This window comes from Phyllostomus discolor, chromosome 12 (assembly GCF_004126475.2).
Source record: "Phyllostomus discolor isolate MPI-MPIP mPhyDis1 chromosome 12, mPhyDis1.pri.v3, whole genome shotgun sequence".
Taxonomy (NCBI): Eukaryota; Metazoa; Chordata; class Mammalia; order Chiroptera; family Phyllostomidae; genus Phyllostomus; species Phyllostomus discolor.
The window spans coordinates 20,757,980-20,778,193 of NC_040914.2; the positions used below are offsets into that span (position 1 = coordinate 20,757,980).

Genomic DNA, 20,214 nt, shown 5'->3' on the forward strand with positions numbered 1-20,214 from the left:
AGAGAGAGGGGAAGGGAGAAAGAGAGCGCCATCAATGTGTGGTTGCCTCTCGCATGCCCCCTACTGGGGACCTGGCCTGCAACCCAGGAATGTGCCCTGACTGGGGATCAAACTGGCGACGCTTTGATTCACAGCCTGGCGCTCAGTCCACTGAGCCACACCAATCAGGGCTCATTCCTTTTCATGACTGAGTAATAACAGTCCGTTGTTGGATATACCACATTTTATTTATTTATTTGTAAAAAAAGAATCCACCTGTTGGCTGTTACATGTAATGTACACATTTGTGTTTTCAGGTCTCTCCTGTAGATGTCTCAGTGAGGGACCTCTGAGTCATATTGGACCGAGTCTTATTTAAAAGGAAACGGTTGCAGTTGAATTCCTGCTGGGTCCCTCTTGTCCCTCCATCTTCCCCTCCCCCCTCCCACCCCATCCCCTAAATCTGGTGGTTATTCTTCTCATGTATGTTTTGTCCATTTATACCTGGGCTCAGCCCCCCAAATTATGTAATTTTAAGCTTCACGCACATGGTATCACAGTCTCCATTTAACTTAACCAAGTTGATAAATAGCTCTTACTCCTTGGTTTGGTATTTGGACGCCTCCCTGCCTGTAACCGGAGACCGTAATAGAGCTCCCCTCCTGAGAGGACTGTGGCGAGGACTGAACAAGTGGATACATAGAAGCTCTTGGTGCAAGGCGCCGCCCAGAGTGAGGGCCTGGGAGGCGGGACCCAGGATGATGCGGGTGGAGGATGCGCGTTCATCCAGCGTCGTCTTGCGGACATATCTTCAGCCGCTGTCTGCTGTGGGTCTGATGACAGCCGGGTAGTGAACGTTCTGGGGCGGTTGCCTGGAGCACCGTGGGGCGGGACATTGTGTGCAGAGATTTTGTCTTATTAAGTTGCTCAGTTTCCCACTCCCCTGGCACCTTATCAGAGAGGCCTTCCTCCAAAGGAGCGAGCCCAGCATGTCTTGCTCATATCTGCTCTAGTTTGCGCTGTCACACCGAGCCCAAACGGTATTGGGTGTGTGTGCTCGGTTACCGATGTCTCCAGCAAGAATGTAAGCTCTGCATCCGCCATTCTGCCTGCAGCGCTGGGGCTCAGCAGGCGCTTAATAAGTGCTGGTCCAGGCTTGACGTTTTGCTCCGCCAGGGACCCCCCAGGCTACTGAGATGTGGACCCTGCTACCATCCAGCACCAGGCAGGATCCGGGTCTGCCCTCTCAGTGCAGGGTCCGCTTTCTCTTCCTCTCATTGGCCGCCTGCCTGGGAGGTGGGAGAGAGGAGGGGAGGTTCGGGGGCTGGGTCTCACTGAGCCCGCCCACCCCACACTGTGCCCCTGCAGGGACAGCATGGACAGCGTGAAGCAAAGCGCCGCCCTGTGTCTGCTGAGGCTCTACAAGGCGTCGCCCGACCTGGTGCCCATGGGCGAGTGGACAGCCCGCGTGGTGCACCTTCTCAACGACCAGCACATGGTGAGGCCTGGCGACCCATCCCCAAGACCTGTTCCTGCCCTTGCTGTCCACCCGGAGGCTCAGGGAGTCCCACCCCTGCCTTGGATTGCATAGCGTGCCCTCTGTCTCTCTCCTTACGCAGGACCTGGACACCCTGGTCAGGTCTCCCCCATGCTTATTACTCATCCAAGGATCCTGGAACCCCCCACCTCTATTCATGACATCCAGCTGGCAGGCAGGGGTCCCATCCAGGGTCCCCAACACCCACCCATTCCCTCAGAAAAGTCCCAGCCTCCGCCTCTGACATACAGAGGTTCCCCTGTGCCCATGGCCTGCTGAGCCTGCACGGAGACGCTGACCTCTGTCCCCACCCCAGTACTCCCGGTTCCTCTACAGTCCCCTGCCACCCGCCGCACTCAAGTCCCCATCGGCCCTCCTCCCAGGGTCCTGACCTGCGGCTCCTCTGTCGCTGCAGGGCGTGGTCACGGCCGCGGTCAGCCTCATCACCTGTCTCTGCAAAAAGAACCCGGATGACTTCAAGACGTGCATCTCCCTGGCGGTGTCTCGCCTGAGCAGGGTGGGTGTGGCCTCTCGGGTGGCGGCCCTGGCACCCCCTCCCCTGGGGCATGGCTGTGGTCGCCACTGCTCTCTCTGAGAGTCAGCCCAACCAGTGGTTATGAACTCTGGCTCTCAGCTGGGCTCTTCTGGCTCGGCCACGAGTGGTGCCACCTTCCTGGGCCTCGGTTGTCCCTTTCAATCAGCAGGAATGGAAGCAGAACCCACCTCACAACACAGCTGCTGTGAATTAATCCGTGTAAGCTGCTAGAACGTGCTGAGCGCCCAGGAAGCGAGAGCCACTCTCCTGAGCCTCCTGCCTGCTCTGGCTTTCTTCCTCCTGCTTTCTCTGCCTTCCTCCTCCCCTTCCCCCTGCATCTCCCTCCCTCTGCTTCTTTCTTCCTGTGTACTGTGTCCTGGGGATGTGCCCTGAGGCCTCCTGTGTGCCTGGCTCTACTTGGCCGACGGGGAGCGTGGGTGGATCAGGCCTCAGTCTTCTAGAAACTCCCTGTCCTGTTGGAGGAGGAAGAGGCATGTGGCAGGGCAGTCCGGCTCAGTCACAGATTGTCACAAAAGGGGAGGTTTGTGTTGTTGTGGAGGCAGCATAGGGCTTTGTAGGCCCTGAAGGAAGCACTTAGCCCCGCCCTGGAAATCCAGAAAGGCTTCCTGGGAGAGTTGATCCCTGAATTGAGACTTGGAGTAAATACAAACATTTTCTGGGCTGGTAAGAAGAGGCCTGGACTCTCAAGCAAGAGCACAACACAGCGGCTCGTTCGTTCAGTCACTTTTTCACTCATTCACTGCGCAGCGGAGCAGGCCCGTGGGCCCGGCTGATGGGAGATTGGCACAACACCACCAAGGAGGTGGCGCAGAATGTGCTGGGAATGCTTCTTGGAGGAGGGGTTTCCAAGGTTGAGTAGGAGTTTGCCATGAGGAAACAAAGACACAGCCCTTTACTACCTTCCCACCTGTCGACCCAGCCTTTCTCGTGTGTGACCTGGTATTGGGCCCGGGGTCCCAGCTCCTGCCCCGAGCAGCTTCCAGTTTCGGAGGAGGACTGCGGGGAAGCAGTCTCCCCACGTGTCTGTGATGTGCACATGGTGCACCTGCCGGGGCTTGGGGGCAGCACAGGGGTGGAGTCAGGTGCTCTCAGTAGAGACTCGGATTGGCAGAGGCTTCTGCCCACCCGACAGCCCGGCTGTGCCCTAGAGCCTCCCAGATGCTCACTGTGTGCCCGAGGCTCCCTCTCACCCCAGCCTCCGCTTTCCTCACCGCCTCGGGAAGGCAGCCGTCACTCCACACCTTGCTGGTGCCCTCACCGCCCCCCCCCCCCCCCGCAAGCCTCACCTCCCTTCTTCTGCCCCCAGATCGTCTCCTCAGCGTCCACCGACCTCCAGGACTACACCTACTACTTCGTCCCCGCGCCCTGGCTGTCGGTGAAGCTGCTGCGGCTGCTGCAGTGCTACCCCCCGCCAGGTACCACCGAGCCCACGGGGCTGGTGCCCGGGGGTTGGTGTCAGGGTTTCTCAGAGGCAGCCTGTGCCTCTGGCCCTGCTCCTCGCCCACAGCGGGCTCCCTCCGCTGTCTGACCTCTCAGAGCAGTATCGAGGGACCCGGTGCTGAGATGCTCAGCACAGGGCAGGTGCCTGGTGGAGCAGTTCACTTGAATTCAACTTGGTGCTGAGCAGCACCCGTGGGCCCGGGGCTAGTGTGTGGCCCTGAGTCTTCATAGCCAGCCACTTGTGTGCATGGGTATCTGTGTGCGTGTCTGTGTACACATGCATCGGTGTGCCTGCATGTCTGTGCATGTATGTCCATGCGAGTGTGGGCACACACTGGAACTGCATGTGTGATTGGGCAGCTCCAAAGGCCCCTCCCAGCCTGTGAAAGCTAGAGGTGACTTCTACCGTCTGGCCCTGGGGAACTCTCCTGTCCCCTCTGGCTCTTTCTCATGCAGTAAAGAAGGGCTTAGGTAGAACCTAACCCTCCTTTTATCTCAGAAACCCCAGCTTACAATTTTGGGATGTGCCCAGGGCGGGCACCTCACTCACTCTGCTGCTCTGTGTTGTGGGAATTGCAGCCATGGCCCAAGCAGAGGCTGCTGAGCAGGGAGAGGCTGTCTCCAATTCATTTCCAAGTGATTTATTTTTAAAGATGTTATTTATTTCCCAAGATAGGGGAAGGGAGAGAGAAACATGAAGGTGTGGTTGCCTTTCACACACTCCCAGCCAGGGACCTGGCTCACAAGTCAGGCATGTGTCCTGACTGGGACTTGAACTGGTGACCTTTCAGTTCACAGGCCTGTGCTCAATCCACTGAGCTACACCAGCCAGGGCATCCAAGTAATTATTTATGTATGTATTTATTTTAAAGTTAAGCAGATTTTTAAAAAGATTTTATTTATTTTTAGACAGAGGGAAAGGGGAGGAGAAAGAGAGGGAGAGGAACATCAATGTGTGGTTGCCTTTTGCGCGCCCCCTACTGGGGACCTGACCCTCTGCCCAGGCACTTGTCCTGACTGGGACTCCAACCAGTAACCTTTCGGTTTGCAGGCCGGCGCTTAATCCACTGAGCCCCACCAGCCAAGGCATCCAAGTAGATTTTTCATAGGTATTATGAAAAGTTTTCCAACATGCAAAAAAGTCGAGAATACCTATCATCTGGACTTCACGTGTTTCTTGTATGCACGCTCTTATTTTGTTACATATTTCTGACATTTAAGAGGTCATTACAGATACAATGTTTTGCCTTAAGTATTTTGTTACCCGTTTCTCAAAACTATGGCAGTTTTTCTTCCCAACAGCTATTCAAAGCTCATGCTTCAAACTAACAATGATTCCCTAATGAACTCTGACACCCACTGTGGTTTACCCTGATTTCCCCAAAATTCTTCCACAGGAAGTACAAACTAGGGCCTAACCGAGACACTAGTATCGAATTTGATTATTATTTCTGAGAAATCCTCCCTGATCTGGAAGATTAACTCCCTTTATTCCAGAACATTGAGTTTCACCTGGCCATTTATCATAAAAATTTCAAATGTGAAGATAACTTCTGCGAGCAGTGCCTTATGGCCCATCCGTGCGTATCTAGACCCGATGGAACTTGTTAACAGTGGCCGGACTCGCATCTTTTCTTGCTCGGGTTGTGGACATCATAACACTCCCCGACCCTGAAATATTTCCGCACATGTGTCCCAGAACACTGCGTAGACCCACAGTGTCCCTGTCGTACCTCAGAAGATTCGAAATAACCTTACCGTGTCGTTTGCTGTCCAGGCACCAAACTGCCCAGATTGTCCATAGCATTATTTTTTTATGGCTTAAAAACCACGCACACACACCCTGGCTGGTGTGGCTCAGTGGATTGTGTGCGGGCCTGTGACCCAAAGGGTCGCCGGTTTGATTCCCAGTTGGGGCACATGCCTGGGTTGCAGGCCAGGTTCCCAGTAGGGGGTGCTCAAGAGGCAACCACACGTTGATTTTTCTCTTTGTCCCTCCCTTCCCCTCTCTCTAGAAATAAGTAAATAAAATCTTTAAAAAACATACAGTACACCCTAGGGCCAGAAATTAAATCTGACTTTGTCTTTGTCATTATGTCTGGAATAGCCTCCCCACTGCCCCACCCGCCACTGCCGGCTTCTGAAGGACGCGGGAGAGCTCTGCGCTGCAGGCTGTCCTCCTTCTGGATTTGGCTGTTGGCCGTCCTGTGTCCTTGTGCTCTTTCTGAATGCCTGATGGGTTTGTGTGCGACACTTTTGCCGAACCCTCGACAGCTGTTCCGTCCACGGGCAGTTGCCGCATGTCCCCTGGAAGGGTGGTGACCCGGGTCTCTGTGAACCTTTGCTTAGCGCCTATCTGTCTCAGGCACTCAGACCGCTCCGTGGGAAGGCAGGTTTCAGGGCGTCTCAGCGGGAGGTTCCCGGGACTTTCTTGGCCTGTGAGAAGCCCAGAGAGCATCTGTGCTATAGCAGGGGAAACAGGCTCACAGGGGCAGAGTCTTCTGCCCAGCAGGGTCAGACAGGAGCAGGAGGCAAGCCCAGGTCTGGAGTTGGGCCCACTGATGGCATTTCTCCCACCTCCTCTGATCTCCTGGGGCCCCGGGCAGGGCTGAGGGAGCAGGGACGCTGGCTTCAGGGTCCACTCCCTTCCTGTGGCCTGTGAGCTGGGCGGGCAGAGCACTCAGTCCCAGGGCGGGCCCTCCCTCTCCCCAGAGGATGCAGCTGTGAAGGGGAGGCTGGTAGAGTGTCTGGAGACCGTGCTCAACAAGGCCCAGGAGCCGCCCAAGTCCAAGAAGGTCCAGCACTCCAACGCCAAGAACGCCATCCTCTTCGAGACCATCAGCCTCATCATCCACTATGACAGGTGCCCCCTTGGGGCCAGGGAGGGGGCCAGGGCCCGGACTTCTGAGTCCCCGGGGAGTGGGTGTGGGAACCTTGACTTGAGGTAGAAGGAGGATGAGGTTGTGCAGTGTTACCCTGCCAGGTTGGTGCGGCCCCTCCCAGTGGGGGCAGAGTTCCTGGCTGTCTTTATTTGGGCTCAGTGGCCCAGGAGGCGAGGTCACCGGGAGTGGTCATGCCAGGGCTGCAGGGCAGGAGTTAAGACCTGGCTCCCAAGGGTGACTCGGAGTGCACCAGCCCTGCCCCAGGCCTCCTCATGTCCCTGTGTCTCTCTTCCTCTCGCTGGCAGTGAGCCCAACCTCCTGGTCCGCGCCTGTAACCAGCTGGGCCAGTTCCTGCAGCACCGGGAAACCAACCTGCGCTACCTGGCCCTGGAGAGCATGTGCACACTGGCCAGCTCCGAGTTCTCCCACGAGGCCGTCAAGACCCACATTGACACCGTCATCAACGCCCTCAAGGTGTGATCCCCTGGCCCTCCCGGCCACTGTCTCCTGCCTCCTCAGAGGGGCACAGGGCTCAGAGGCCGTCTGGTGGCCGGGCCTTTGCCACGTGGAGCCTGGAACACACCGCACCCCGTTCTTTTCCCTCAGACGGAACGGGACGTCAGCGTGCGGCAACGGGCGGCCGACCTCCTTTACGCCATGTGCGACCGGAGCAATGCCAAGCAGATCGTGTCGGAGATGCTGCGGTACCTGGAGACAGCCGACTATGCCATCCGCGAAGAGATTGTGAGTCTCGGGAGGGCTGAGGGCTGGACTCCCAGGTCCCCGGGAGGAGGGGCCGGGGGCCTGGACTCCTGGGTCTGAAGGAGGAGGGGCTGAGGGTTGGACCCCCAGGTCTCCAGATGGGACAGTTGTGAGCTTGGATTCGGCTGAGTCCAAACCCTGCTCCTAGTCTGCTCACGCTCACACTCGTGCTCGTCCTCCCTTCTGGCCGGCAGGTCCTGAAGGTGGCCATCCTGGCCGAGAAGTACGCAGTGGACTACAGCTGGTACGTGGACACCATCCTCAACCTCATCCGCATCGCAGGGGACTACGTGAGTGAGGAGGTGTGGTACCGCGTGCTGCAGATCGTCACCAACCGAGACGACGTCCAGGGCTATGCTGCCAAGACCGTCTTTGAGGTCAGCACCCCTGGCTACCCCGTCATGGGGCATCAAGGCAGAGCAAGGACAGCTGGGCCAGGGGAGAGCAGCCAGCTGGGGCCGCCATCCTGCTTCCTCCTTCCCAGAGCAGTGCCTTGGCCTCCCTGTTCCCCAAGGGACACGGGGGTCGCGCCTTCACTGGCTCCTGTGAGGATCAGCCCGGCGTGTACTCACGGGCCCCTGGGGCCTGGCATTTTGCCACTCCCTCTGTCCGTTTTACTGCCTGTGTGAACTCAGTCTTGTCACCTAACTACTCTGTGCCTCAGTTTCCCCCTCTATAACCCACACATGTCACGGAGTCCCAAGGGTTAGCACGCCGCCTGGCACACCTGAGCGCTCCTGATCCGGGGCGCCATGACTCACGGTGTCCCTGCCCCCGTCTCTGCCTCCCAGGCGCTCCAGGCCCCAGCGTGTCACGAGAACATGGTGAAGGTCGGAGGCTATATCCTTGGGGAGTTTGGGAACCTGATTGCTGGGGACCCACGCTCCAGGTGAGGGGTGAACATATGAAGGGCCTGGGGTGTGGGGACCCCAGGTGTCTCAGGGCTATGATGATGGGGAAGCTCCAAGGAAGCTTCTCAGCCCCTCGCCCAGCCTTCCCTTGGGAGGGAAGGCAGAACCCAACTCTCAAGAGCCTCTGGGACAGAGGGTTGCAGTGGCCCCTTCCCCAGGCTGGGGGGCCAGCCTGGGGTCCTGGGAAGGGTCCCTACGAGGGAGGCGGCACTTCGAGCGGGGACTTCTCGGGGAGGCGGCAGAGCTGGCGCCCGCTGACCCCTGTCCCCCCACAGCCCCCCGGTGCAGTTCTCGCTGCTGCACTCCAAGTTCCACCTGTGCAGCGTGGCGACGCGGGCCCTGCTGCTGTCCACCTACATCAAGTTCATCAACCTCTTCCCGGAGACCAAGGCCACCATCCAGGGCGTGCTGCGGGCCGGCTCCCAGCTGCGCAACGCGGATGTGGAGCTGCAGCAGCGTGCCGTGGAGTACCTCACCCTCAGCTCGGTGGCCAGCACCGACGTCCTGGTCAGCGTTCCTGGTCCTCCTGCGCTGCTCCTCCCCTCCGTGCCTGACCGCCCCCCGCCTGACCTGCTCCGCCCCGCCCCCCGCAGGGCCACCGTGCTGGAGGAGATGCCGCCCTTCCCCGAGCGCGAGTCGTCCATCCTGGCCAAGCTGAAACGCAAGAAGGGGCCTGGAGCTGGCAGCGCCCTGGATGACGGCCGGAGGGACCCGAGCAGCAATGACATCAACGGGGGTGTGGAGCCCACCGCCAGCACCGTGGTGAGTCCCCCAGGACTGGGCCACCCGGAGGGTCCGCCTGGGGTGTCGCCTCTTCTTACCTACATACACCCTGTACTTCTTGCAGTCGACTCCTTCACCCTCCGCCGACCTCCTGGGGCTGCGGGCAGCCCCTCCCCCAGCGGCACCCCAGGCTCCCTCGGGTGCAGGCAACCTCCTGGTGGACGTCTCCTCCGATGGCCCGGCCACCCAGCCCAGCCTGGGTCCCACTCCTGAGGAGGCCTTCCTCAGGTACCATCCGCCACGGGCTTGGGGCTACTGGTCTTCTGTCTGTCCCCCCCTCGCTCCTCCCTCCCTGTCCCTGTGCCTCTGCCCACCTGGCTGCCGCCTCTCCTGGCCTACTTCCTCTGGCCACTCTGGACTCTCGGCTGCCCCTGGCCACTGTTCGTTGTCCTCCCATCACCGTGTCTCAGCCTGCTCTTCCCTTTTCTCCTTCCCTCCTCCGTCTTTCTCTTCGGCCCTCTTGCTGCCTGTCTGGGATTGGCTGCCTGCCACGCCTGTCTTCTCTGTCTGCTCTGGGATTGGATGGCCCAGCGAGCTGGAGCCGCCTGCCCCTGAGAGCCCCATGGCTTTGCTGGCTGACCCAGCTCCAGCTGCTGAGTAAGGGGTGGCCTCAGGGGGTTGGTGGGCAGACTCTTGTGTCCCTAGGGAGGGTTCGAGGACTGGGAGCTCTCATGAGGGCTGCTGTTGAGCCAAATGTAGAGGCGAGGACTTGGAAGGGAGTGAAAGCCAGGGTCCTCTGCTGCAGGGGCGGATGGCCGCACACGCTGGGGTCCTGTTCCCGTTAGAGGCAATTCCCCGGACTGATTCTGGGTCTCTGTGGTTCTCTGGGGAGTCTGGGTATGTGGACTGTGGGGCTCCGGGCCTTTACCTCTCGCACCTCCCTCCCGCCAGTCTCCTCCCATCTCACTCCTTTCCCCGCCTGCAGCCCGGGTCCCGAGGACATCAGCCCGCCCATCCCTGAAGCTGATGAACTGCTGAACAAGTGAGTCTGGGAGCGGGCAGGGAGGGAAGTGAGGACAGGCGAGGGTCAAGGACCGGGGCCCAGGCCCGCACTGCTCTCGCCCTGAGCTCCCTGCCACCCCCCGCCAGGTTCGTGTGCAAGAACAACGGGGTCCTGTTTGAGAACCAGCTGCTGCAGATCGGAGTCAAGTCGGAGTTCCGGCAGAACCTGGGTGTGTCCGAGGGCTGTGAGGGCGGGGCTCGGGGGCCCTTGCGCGGGGGTGGAGGAGGGACGCTGACGGGGGGGTTTGCCTCTCCCTGTTGCTGCAGGCCGCATGTATCTCTTCTTCGGCAACAAGACCTCGGTACAGTTCCAGAATTTCACGCCCAATGTCGTCCACCCCGGGGACCTCCAGACTCATATCCTCCTACCTGGCCCAGCCCCCTGGCTCCACCCCTTCCCCATGAGGAGGGTCTGCCTTCCCCAAGAGAAGTTGGACCCACTTCCGCTGGACTCCTGTCCAGCCCCCTTACTCGAGGGCCTGAGCGTTTGTTAATTCTCTGAGGTTTAGTGTCTTCTGTCAGAAAGGGTAGTCCTTTCTCCCCCAGGGCAGGAGGTGACTGTGAAGCGACATGACAGACATGTGGGAGGCGTTAATTCTAGAACCCCTGCTACTCCGGCCCCTTCCTGATCTTGGCCTGATTTTGTCCTCTGGCCAGCTCCACACCCATGTTTCTAGTGCCTCCTGAACTCGAGGGCCTGGCCTGGGGGTCTTGATGCTGACCAGAGCGACCTCCTGTGTGACCTGGTCTGTTGCCTTGCCTCTCTGATTCCTAGCCCTTCTGTGTAGACCCTCCCCGTCCTTCTCACGGGGTTGTTTTGAAAATCGGAGTGGCTGGAAAACTCTGGAAGGGTGGCTGTCACGAAGGAAGTGCGTAAGCGGTGTCAGCTCCCTCTTTCTGCTTTCTGGTCCTGTTTCCACCCCTGTGAAATTTTAGGGGTTGGACCCCAGAACTTTTTATTGTTCTTTGCTTCATTCATCATCATTCCCAGAGGCCTCTTGGATTCTCAGCTCCGTGCTGGACATGAGTGGGGCCAGGGTGAGAGGGACAGAAGACCCAGGCTTCACCTGTGGGTGGTTGACGTGGGGTGGATGGTGCAAACAGCAGTTGCCACCATTTGCTGTGCACTTAGCTTATGCCAAGCACACGAGTACTCCTCCTGGCTCATGTCACTGAACACTCAGGACGCACTGTCCGTTTGGTAGATGAGGCTAAGAGAGGTTAAATAACTTGGCCATAGTCGCTGAGGTGGTAAGTGCTGGGATTCAAACCCAGCGAGGCTCTTGGCCTCAGCATGGGGTGACGTGTAGTGACAGAGGTCTCTGAGCCGGTTGGGAAAGGCCGGTAAAGCATAGGAGGAATCCAGGGTGGTAGGGCCTGCCCCCTCAGATTCATTGCCAGGAGCCACCTCCTGTTTCTGGTTTCCTTGACCACGGGTGGGCACAGCTGGCCGTGCAGACCAAGCGTGTGGCCGCGCAGGTGGACGGGGGTGCACAGGTGCAGCAGGTGCTCAACATCGAGTGTCTGCGGGACTTCCTGACGCCCCCACTCCTGTCCGTGCGCTTCCGGTGAGTCAGTGGGGCTGCCAGCTGGGCGGGGCCTCCTGGGTGAGGGGTGTAGCCTGATCGAGCCTTTTCTCCTCCAACGCCAGGTATGGGGGAGCCCCTCAGTCCCTCACCCTAAAGCTCCCAGTGACCATCAACAAGTTCTTCCAGCCAACAGAGATGGCAGCCCAGGACTTCTTCCAGCGTTGGAAGCAGCTGAGCCTGTGAGTAGTTGGGGGCCGAGCCACCGCTGCCCTTCAGGGTGGGCGGGGCCAGAGCTGCCCGGCCCCTGACTGCAAACCCGCCCCAGTCCCCAACAGGAGGCGCAGAAAATCTTCAAAGCCAACCACCCTATGGACGCTGAAGTCACTAAGGCCAAGGTGAGAGAGAATCAGGAGAGGAGCTCCCAGGCTAATATCCCAGCCCTGCCTTTTTTTTTTTCCCCCAATTTTTATTTTTAAGGGAGGGAGAGAAACACTGATATGTGAGAGCAACATCGATTAGTTACCTCTCACTTGCCCCCAACCAAGGACCTGGGGCCCAACTCAGGCATGTCCCCTGACTGGGGATCGAACCTGTGACCTTTGGGTTTGCAGGCCGCTCCCAACCCACTGAGCCACAGCAGCCAGGGCTCAGCACTGCCTTTCTCCAACTCAGGGAGCTGGGGGGCAGTGGCTGCTCGAGTCCTCTGAGCCTTGGATTTCCCGTGTGTAAAACCCAGTCAGTTCCCACTGCTGAGGGTTTGGGGGGCTGGCGTGCCACTCTGGGAGGCAACAGATCTGGCTCTTCTGAGGGCTCCCTGCCTTTCTCCCCAGCTCCTGGGGTTTGGCTCTGCTCTCCTGGATAATGTGGACCCCAACCCGGAGAACTTTGTGGGGGCTGGAATCATCCAGACTAAGGCCCTGCAGGTGGGCTGTCTGCTCCGGCTGGAGCCCAATGCCCAGGCTCAGGTGAGAGGTGGTCTGGGAGGCCCACCTGAACCCGCTGCGTCACCCCCACCCCCCAGTCCTCTGGCTGTTACCTTCCTCTCCCCTTCCCTCCCACCCTGGTTTTTGTCTCTATGTCCTTTTGACCTTTCTTGGCCTATTATCTCTCATTCTGTGTCTCTGTTTCCTGTCACTTGTATTCCTCCTTCCTGTCCCTTCCTGTCCCCGTCCTTCCTCCCTTGCCTTGCCCCATGCCTCCGCCTCCTCCCTGAGTGCCTTCCCCTCGTCCCGCCCAGATGTACCGGCTGACCCTGCGCACCAGCAAGGAGCCTGTCTCCCGTCACCTGTGCGAGCTGCTGGCCCAGCAGTTCTGAGACCTGGACTCTCTGCCCCCGGGGACGTGGCCGGCACCGGGAAGCCCCCAGGACTGAGGGAGCTTTGGTGGATGGGGCAGTGAGGGGACTTCCGCTGGTGACAGGCAAGACCCCGGGATAGGGGGATGCCTGGGACCTTCCTCCGGCCTTTTGTATTTTTATTTTTGTTCATCTGCTGCTGTTTACATTCTGGGGGGTAAGGGGGAGCCCCCTCCCTCCCTTTCCCCCCCAAGCACAGAGGGGAGAGGGGCCAGGGAAGCAGGTGCCCCCTCCCCTCCCACCCCACCCCGTTGTGGCCCCTCCTGCCCCCTCCCCATCCAGGGGCTGTGTATTATTGTGATCAAATAAACAGAGAGACGCTAACAGCCCTGGGGCCCTGTCTGTCAGAGGAGTGGGGTGAGCGCGTGCAGAGTGCGGGTGGCCAGGCCCCGCAGCCCGTGGACGGGACTCTGAGCAGACAACAGCAGCAGCAGCCGCCGAGGCCCCGACTGCAGGGCCACCAGACGCCACCCCGTCCCTGGCTCCTCAGTCCCTGACACCAGGTAGCAGGCTTTTGGCACTTGGGGCTGCTGGGCTGCGTCCTCCGCCTTATCTTCCTGCTGCCCGGGCTCTGGAGGAAGGACAGGAAAGGTTGAGGGGACCGGTGGGGCTCGGGGCCACTAGGATGCCAATCTGCAGGGCCTGACTCGGGAGAGGCCAGGGCTCCATCCAGTCGGTTGTCAGTGACCTGAAGGCTCCCGGCCTCTCACTCGGCTGCCCCTCTTCCCTCGCAGCCTCCGTCTCCTCCGTTCCTGGGGACACTGGGAGCAGCCCCAAGCAATCCACGTGGCAACACAAATGGCAAGGCATGCCAGTGACACTTACCAGGCACCAGGCACTGGGATCCAGGACTGGGAGCCCCTCAAGGACCCCACCCCACTTTACACATGGGGGGTGGGGGTGGGGGTGGACAGAATGGACTGTCCTCCGCCCCTCCCAGGTGCAGCTCTTTCCTATTTTGCTACATTCATCAGGGTCTTCAGTGGCATCGGAGGTCACGCTAGGTCCCTTCCTTTGTCACTCTGGGGCCTCTTGGGTTCTAGAACAACTTTTTCTAACTAACTTGGGCTCTGTGGTAGCAGCCCCCCCACTCCCCGCCACACCCGACTCGGGGTAAAGTCTGTATGGAAGCAGTAGAATGGGATATTTTGGTGTGGGGGACACCTGTGGGTGACTGGTGGCTCTGCTGCTTCTGAGCTGAGCCTCAGTCTGCTCATCTGTAATGTGGGAACGATGGCATAAAAGGAGATCACCCTCACCTGCAAGGCTGAAGTGCCTCTACATACAAAGCGCATGGCAAGAGGGGAAGTCTCAATGATAGGTATTAGGGTCACTCAGGACACTGTCCTTTCCAGGCTGGGGCCTCCTTGCCCCTCCATTTCCATCAGTGTGGACACCCAGTGTCTGCTGAGCTCGCCCAGTTCTACAGCCCGACCTGTGTGCGGGGAGGGGGGGGGGGCACCGCCCCCCACTGACCTGGTGGGAAGTGCACTGCGGTGACCAGGGTATAGAAGGAACGGAGGACACACCGACGCTGCTCAGGAGAAGGATCTGGAAGGGATAGGAAGATGGTGATGGAAAGCCCCTCTGGGGCCCAGGACCCTCCCACTGGCTCTTGGTCACCTTTATCCCCTGAAGGCTCCACGGTGAAGAGACAACGCTTCAGCTCCAGATGGAGGAGCAGCAGCCTGTAGGGAAGGGGGTGGGTGTCATGGTCAGGGAAGAGGGGATGAGGACCCCAACCCACTGTTCCATCAGAGCCCTACCCGAGGATGTCCGTGTGCAGGGGGAAGCCGGCGGGCAGGGCTCGGGGTCCCAGTGGCAGGCAGGCCCGCAGCGGGTCCAGCATTGGCTGCCACCAGCGCTCCAGAAGCTGTAAGGGGTGTGGTCAGCGGGGGGTGGGGGGGCGTGGGTGAGGTGGGAAGCATCAAGGGAAGGAGGCGTGGCCATGGAAGACCGAGAGGGTCCCACCAGGGGGTGGGGGGCAGTAGGCAGAGGGGTGGCTACGGCGAAGCCTGGAAGGATGGCCTAAGAGTGAAAGGGGGCCTGGCTGGGGTGAAGGTGATTGGGGTGCAATCCGAGAAGGGGCGGGCTGACCAAGGGCTCGAGCAAAGTAGAGAGCACTTAGCAGGGCAAGGTGACCAGACGAATGCGCGGGCGCGTGGGTAGAGTGTAATGGGGGGAAAGCGGGACACAGCCCGAATTCACCTGTGGATCCAGCTGGCTGAGGGGAGGGCGCGGCCCGCAGACCAGACACAGCTCTAAGCCGGGCAGCAGCGTCAGGGTCAGAAGCCGGTGCGGAACCTGAAGCGGGATGCAGGAAGGAGTTCGGGCCCTTCCATCACAAGCCCCGCCTCCTGCGACTCGGTCTCTAGGTCCCACCCTTTCGTGCCCAGGTGCCTTCACCTTACGCCTGCCGGCCCCACCCACCCACTCACCGTAGGACTCCCATGCGGCAGGTACACGGGGTAGTCGCGAGCGGCCTGCGGCGGCAGGGATCCCACCAGCCAGGGGAGCAGAACGGCCTCTGGCGTCCCCAGCCGCCACCAGCTCTCTGTTGCTACCACCACCCGGCCCGACACGACTAGGCTGGCGAAGTTGGTGCCTGCAGCCTCGGCAAACCCAGAGAGGGCTTCCTGGGTACCGGAGAGAGGCTGACAGCGAGTCAGGAGATAGGAGCATGAGGGGCAGTGACTTCCCGGGTGGGCAAGGAGTGTGACACGAACCAGGAAACAATTCACAGTTTGCCTAGAGGCCATGCTCGAGTGTCTCACCCTCCCTGAGCCTGGGCTTCCTCACCTTCACATACGGTTATGATCCCAAGGCACATCGTGAAGTCAGATTGAACAGGTAAGGTGCCTGCCACCCTGCCAGCAGGTGCTACTGAAGCTAACAATCACGACAGCAGCACCTGTGGTTTATTGAGTCCTACTGTGTGCCAAGTAGGTGGAGTCAACCACCTAATGAGGCTCAGAGAGGTCAAGTACCCTGCTGGGAGGTGCCAGTGCCTGGTGAATCCACAAGAGCAGTGTTTTAAAAAGGCTAAACAGGGATCCACCAGACAGAAGGAACAGCATGTGCTAAGGCAGGGAAGCTGGGAAGTTGCTGGGATTTGTGAGGCCCCTGAGGTGACAGCTGGGTGAGGGGCAGGGACCTCGTCCTGGGGGCAGTAGGAGCCACGAGAGGGCTGTGATCCAGGAGAGGCAGGGTCTGCTCTGGCTGTAAAGAGGTCTTCCTGGGGCCAAGTGGGGGTTGGGCTGGGATCCCAGAGGATGGGAAGAGGTAGAGGCAAGGGTCTCAGGGTAAGAGGATGAGGACTGAGACAAGGCCATAAGGACAGGTTTGAGTTCCCAAGGCTTCCCCAGTACCTGCAGGAGGGACCCCTCTGGAGGAACCACGCAATCCACACACTGGGTCAGGTCCCCGATGAGCTCGGAGTCCCCCAGGAGGCTGTCAATGAGGCCGTAACTGGCCTAGCAGAGGGAGAAGGGAGGTGCCTAGGACCTAGGTGGGTCCTGGATCTTCTGCCTCCCCATCAGAAGAGTGGCCCAGGGGCAGACAACTGAGCTGCCCCAAGAACACTCAGAGTGGGCTGCTGGGAACTGTAGTCCCCAAATATCAGTAGCCTCACCCTCAACTCCTTCTTCAGTCTCTCTATGTTGCTGATGTTGGTCAGTTCTTCAAGTCCCACAAGAAGAACCTAGAAGAACCATATAAGAATGTAGGGGTCCTGGACATCTCAGAAGAAAGGAGGGGCTGGGACTCAGACCAAGGAAGGAGGGAGCTGGGGAACTGGACTCCTGAGTCTGAGGGAGGGGCAGGATCCCTGGGTTTGGGGGCCTAGACTGCTGGGTCTAATGGAGAAGGATGCTGAGAGTTCAGATTCCTTGGTTTGCAAAAAAGATGGGAGGAGTCTCACCATGGCCCCAAAAACCATCTGGAGTAGTCTCTCTAGGCGCAGCTCCGAGGTGCCCGCCTCGGATGACAGGACAATCAGGGTGATGCTATGGGAAAGGAAGGCGAGGAGAAAGAATAAGTCCAGGCCAGGGAAACGGGGCTGTGAGAAGAGTTCGAGTTTGTTCTGGATCCCAGCCGCCAGCTATATCCTCCCCCAGCACAGCCCGCTTCTCATACAGAGACTCTCAGGGACCAGAGAGGGTCATTGGCTTGTCAGAGATCCCACAGCCAAGTATTAACAGCTGGCCCTGGAGAGCTGGAAAGCCCAGAGGAAATCTTCAACAGAGCCTATCACCCGGGCCCTGGCCCTGGCCCTGCTGCAAGCCACCACTTGGAGACCTGTCATGGAAGCTTTTCCACACCACGGTGGTGTCCTCGGTCCTCGCGGAGCTCAGCTGCACCTCGAGATTCTGCCCAAACATGTGGACTCCATTGAGGGAGCCGATGACGGAGAACGGGAGCTGGGGAAAAGTTGAGGACATTAGACAGGGGCGCCTAGTCCCCTCCTCTCTAGATCCCCAGGGCACCTCCTAGTCAGGGAACGAGGATTATTGGTCCATTGCGCCCTCAGCCCTTGGAACTCAACTCTCCAGCCCCTATTCCCTTGAAGATCCAGAGTCCAAGCTCCTAACCCCCTCCAATTTCGGAGATCCAGACCTCCAGGGCCCCACCTGCTGGCGGGCGGGGGCGCCGCCGCGGCTGCTTCTGCAGAACAGCGGGACTCCGCTGGAGGCCGCGAGGCACAGCAGATGCACGGTGCCCTCCGTCCCCTCCTCCCCCATTTGGAATCCACCCCAGTCCCTTCGTGAAAACGGTCAGTGTCCGTCTTGGAGAATGACCGTAGTCACACTAACTCGGGCTGCCATCCGAAACCGCCAGTGGGCGAGATGGGAAACTGATGGGAAGAATCCAACTCAGGCCTATCATCGACCCCTATTCCAGCCCCTCCCCCCAAGCCGCTTGGGTTCTCTTCCGGCCTGGCCGGAAGTCACAATACCCCTAACAAAGATGGTGGCCCACTGCGTCGGTAAATGTTCCCAGTCTGTCCCAGGAGTGGTTTAGATCCTCGGCTGCTGAGCGCAGGGCGGGGAGGGAAGATGGGGGTGGAGGGGTCAGAAACACAAAATACAAAACTGGTTGTCTCTAACAGCTGTGCACGGGTAAAAGAGGGAGTGGGTACCGAGAAAACCCCCTGGACTAAGTAGTTAGGGGACGCGCGGAGTCAAGTCACTGGCTCTGGCCCCATCCGGAGTAAGGGGCTCACTGGGGGGCTCCAGAAAAGGTGAGAGAGGAACCACGATAACGGGCAACTCTCGGGTAAGATACCCAGTCTAAGGAATACTTTGTTCCTCTTATAATGCGTCATTTCTTACTCTTCTTCCAACTCGGTTGCTTCACATTCTCTTGTCCTGCATTTCGTTCTGGTCGACTGTAAGGTAACTCCCTTCTCTGCCACCTCCTCTATCGCTCGCGCAGACCTCACATCTCAGACTCTGGCCCTCATCCTGGACGTGAAGTTAGGCGTTTTGTCTCTGGGGCCATGTCAGTTTATAATCTGGGAAATCCTGGGCCTTCTTTTTACCTCAAAGAAATGTCTTAGCCGCCTGTGTTTAGACGTCTACCCTCTCTCTTCCTGCTTTCAGACACCCTCTCAAGTCGAGGCTACCTTGACTAAATTCCCATCGCCACCCTTCCCACATTTTTCAATTCCCCCGGGCTTTAATTTCTCTCATCAGCCAAGATTTCTTCTGGCTGGTCGCCCTTCCATCCTGGGATCACACCCCTGCCTGCCCTCTCTGACCTTTGCCAAATCTTCCATTTCCTTGGAGTCCTCGACTCTGTCCAGTCCCATATTCCATAGGAATTCTCCCCAGAACGTCCTAGCCAGGCCAATCATACAACCCACTTTGCCCTCAGGGGCCAGGATTTAGCTGAGAAGTTTTACAACTTTATTTGGGCAGAAAGTTGTGAGATCTGTGTTCCTACCGACCATCTTTCCAACCACTCATTGACTAGGAACTAGCTGAGATCACAGATCCAAGGTATGGGCAACTAGACCTCCATCTGGGAGGGTGCCCTATTGGGATACATCCTTCAGAACTGTAAATAATTTGGGTACCACCTTTTAAAAAAAAAGATGACCTTTTTTGTAAAACAGCCTGGCCCCAGTATGAATTGGAGGACAGAGAAAGTTGGCAGGTTAAGAACTCCCTCAATTACTATACTCCAATTAGATTTATCTTGCCAAAGACTAATTAAAAGGGATGAGGTTCCATATGGCCAGTTTTTCATGGTCCTCTGTCAGAGCGAAGGCCTACTTTAATGGAACCAAAGCCCTTCTGGTTTTGGAATCTGCTGAGGACCCCCTAACCTTAATCCCTCCTCTATAGCCAATAGCCCCTCCCCTGTTCACCAGTATCCACCTGAACCTGTGGGTTCCACCTACTCCCTTGTCTCTTCCCTTGCCCCTTGTCCCAACACCCTCCTGGTCCCCCCCTTACTCCCACACCACTTCCCCCACAACTCATCCCCGTATCCATCCATCAGGCACCAAGCCAGTGAGCCCCAGGGTGGTGTTAGCTCCCATCCCACAGCTGGAAAGGGCTTTTCCACCTTGGGGAGGTACCCACTGGAAATAGGGATGTCTTGATTACCATTTACATCCCCTTTTCCTCCTTGGACCTCTACAAGTGGAAGGGCCACTCCAGCATGCTGAGAGAAAATCCTGAGGGGTTCCTTAATCTAGCAAGAGGCATCTCCCAAGCCCATAGTCCCACCTCGGGAGACATCCAGACTCTTTCAAACATCGTCCTGGCCGGGGAAGCAAAGGTCCTAGTCCTTACAAAGGCTAGAGAAGAAGCGATAAAGTAAACTGCAATAACGGTAGACAACAAACATATTAGCCTGGTGGTGTCCAGGCAGTCCGGATGCAGACCCTGGTTGGAGATGAGAAAGAATCCCATTGCCTTCCCCATTTTATTTTATTTTTAAAGATTTTATTTATTTATTTATTTATTAGAGAAAGGGAAGGCAAGGAAGAGAAGGAGAGAAGCATCAATATGTGGTTGCACACCCCCTGCTGGGGACCTGGTCCACAACCCTGGCTGGGAATCGAACCAGCGACCCTTTGGTTTGCAGGCCCACGCTCAATCCACTGAGTCACACCAGCCAGCGCGCCTCCCCTGTTTTAGAGCTGTGATCCCAAAGGGGATTCAGGTGGCAGGGCGAAGGCCCATAAACCAGAGTAAAATCCAGGAAACGACACAAGGGCCCAAGGAAAACCTCTACACCTTCATGGAGAGGCTCCAGGAATGCCTGTGAGTTCATACTAACACAGACCCTGACTCCGTAGAAGGGGCAGCACTCCCCCACCATCCCACTTTATATCCCAAAGGGGCCCGGATATCCGGAGAAAAGGACAAAAACTGAGAGTCAGAGCTAAGCACTCCCTCTTCAAGCCTGAAGGAACTGGCCTGCTAGGTGCTGAACAGCTTGCATCCGGAAGCTGAGGTAGGAGGCCCA

General features: G+C 58.3%; 2 protein-coding genes across 8 annotated transcripts in view; one reads left to right on the forward strand and one right to left on the reverse strand.

The window, feature by feature from the left end:
• The window catches only part of AP2A1 (adaptor related protein complex 2 subunit alpha 1), a 27,130-nt gene extending 14,069 nt beyond the window's left edge, over positions 1-13,061 (forward strand). The window contains exons 5-24 of one of the 2 annotated variants that reach the window (XM_036012577.1): positions 1,348-1,477; positions 1,932-2,033; positions 3,379-3,487; positions 6,225-6,375; positions 6,700-6,868; positions 7,001-7,138; positions 7,351-7,533; positions 7,948-8,045; positions 8,343-8,574; positions 8,662-8,829; positions 8,915-9,078; positions 9,382-9,447; positions 9,776-9,832; positions 9,940-10,022; positions 10,120-10,209; positions 11,297-11,420; positions 11,504-11,620; positions 11,707-11,776; positions 12,212-12,346; positions 12,619-13,061. In XM_036012577.1, coding sequence (XP_035868470.1) covers positions 1,348-1,477; positions 1,932-2,033; positions 3,379-3,487; positions 6,225-6,375; positions 6,700-6,868; positions 7,001-7,138; positions 7,351-7,533; positions 7,948-8,045; positions 8,343-8,574; positions 8,662-8,829; positions 8,915-9,078; positions 9,382-9,447; positions 9,776-9,832; positions 9,940-10,022; positions 10,120-10,209; positions 11,297-11,420; positions 11,504-11,620; positions 11,707-11,776; positions 12,212-12,346; positions 12,619-12,696 — 2,464 coding nt within the window. In that variant the 3' untranslated portion in view covers positions 12,697-13,061. The remainder of the gene's footprint in view (positions 1-1,347; positions 1,478-1,931; positions 2,034-3,378; positions 3,488-6,224; positions 6,376-6,699; positions 6,869-7,000; positions 7,139-7,350; positions 7,534-7,947; positions 8,046-8,342; positions 8,575-8,661; positions 8,830-8,914; positions 9,079-9,381; positions 9,448-9,775; positions 9,833-9,939; positions 10,023-10,119; positions 10,210-11,296; positions 11,421-11,503; positions 11,621-11,706; positions 11,777-12,211; positions 12,347-12,618) is intronic. The other variant, XM_036012578.1, reaches the window with a different exon arrangement.
• Positions 12,838-17,709, reverse strand: FUZ (fuzzy planar cell polarity protein). Of its 6 annotated transcripts, none has more exons than XM_036012583.1 (11): positions 17,690-17,709; positions 17,032-17,153; positions 16,655-16,739; positions 16,367-16,435; positions 16,104-16,208; positions 15,174-15,371; positions 14,944-15,039; positions 14,502-14,608; positions 14,359-14,423; positions 14,212-14,286; positions 12,838-13,306 (listed from the first exon to the last, which is right to left on the reverse strand). In XM_036012583.1, the coding sequence occupies exons 2-11, from the start codon at positions 17,112-17,114 to the stop codon at positions 13,080-13,082; spliced, it is 1,110 nt and encodes a 369-aa protein (XP_035868476.1). In that variant the 5' UTR covers positions 17,115-17,153; positions 17,690-17,709; the 3' UTR covers positions 12,838-13,079. The 6 variants fall into 6 exon arrangements, with proteins under 6 accessions (XP_035868476.1, XP_035868472.1, XP_028385157.1 ...); XM_036012579.1 differs by lacking the exon at positions 17,690-17,709 and adding an exon at positions 17,325-17,665; XM_028529356.2 differs by lacking the exon at positions 17,690-17,709 and adding an exon at positions 17,364-17,663.
• Between the last annotated feature and the right edge of the window lie 2,505 nt (positions 17,710-20,214).

What these genes read in the sequence shown, in the direction of transcription:
- FUZ (XM_036012579.1), bottom strand. Translation starts at nt 17,474, where the DNA reads ATGGGGGAGGAGGGGACGGAGGGCACCGTGCATCTGCTGTGCCTCGCG. An exon ending in CAGAGGGGTCCCTCCTGCAG is followed by an intron (nt 15,372 to 16,103) that starts GTACTGGGGAAG and finishes TCCGGTACCCAG; the next exon opens with GAAGCCCTCTCTGGGTTTGC. An exon ending in TGCCGCATGGGAGTCCTACG is followed by an intron (nt 15,040 to 15,173) that starts GTGAGTGGGTGG and finishes ATCCCGCTTCAG; the next exon opens with GTTCCGCACCGGCTTCTGAC.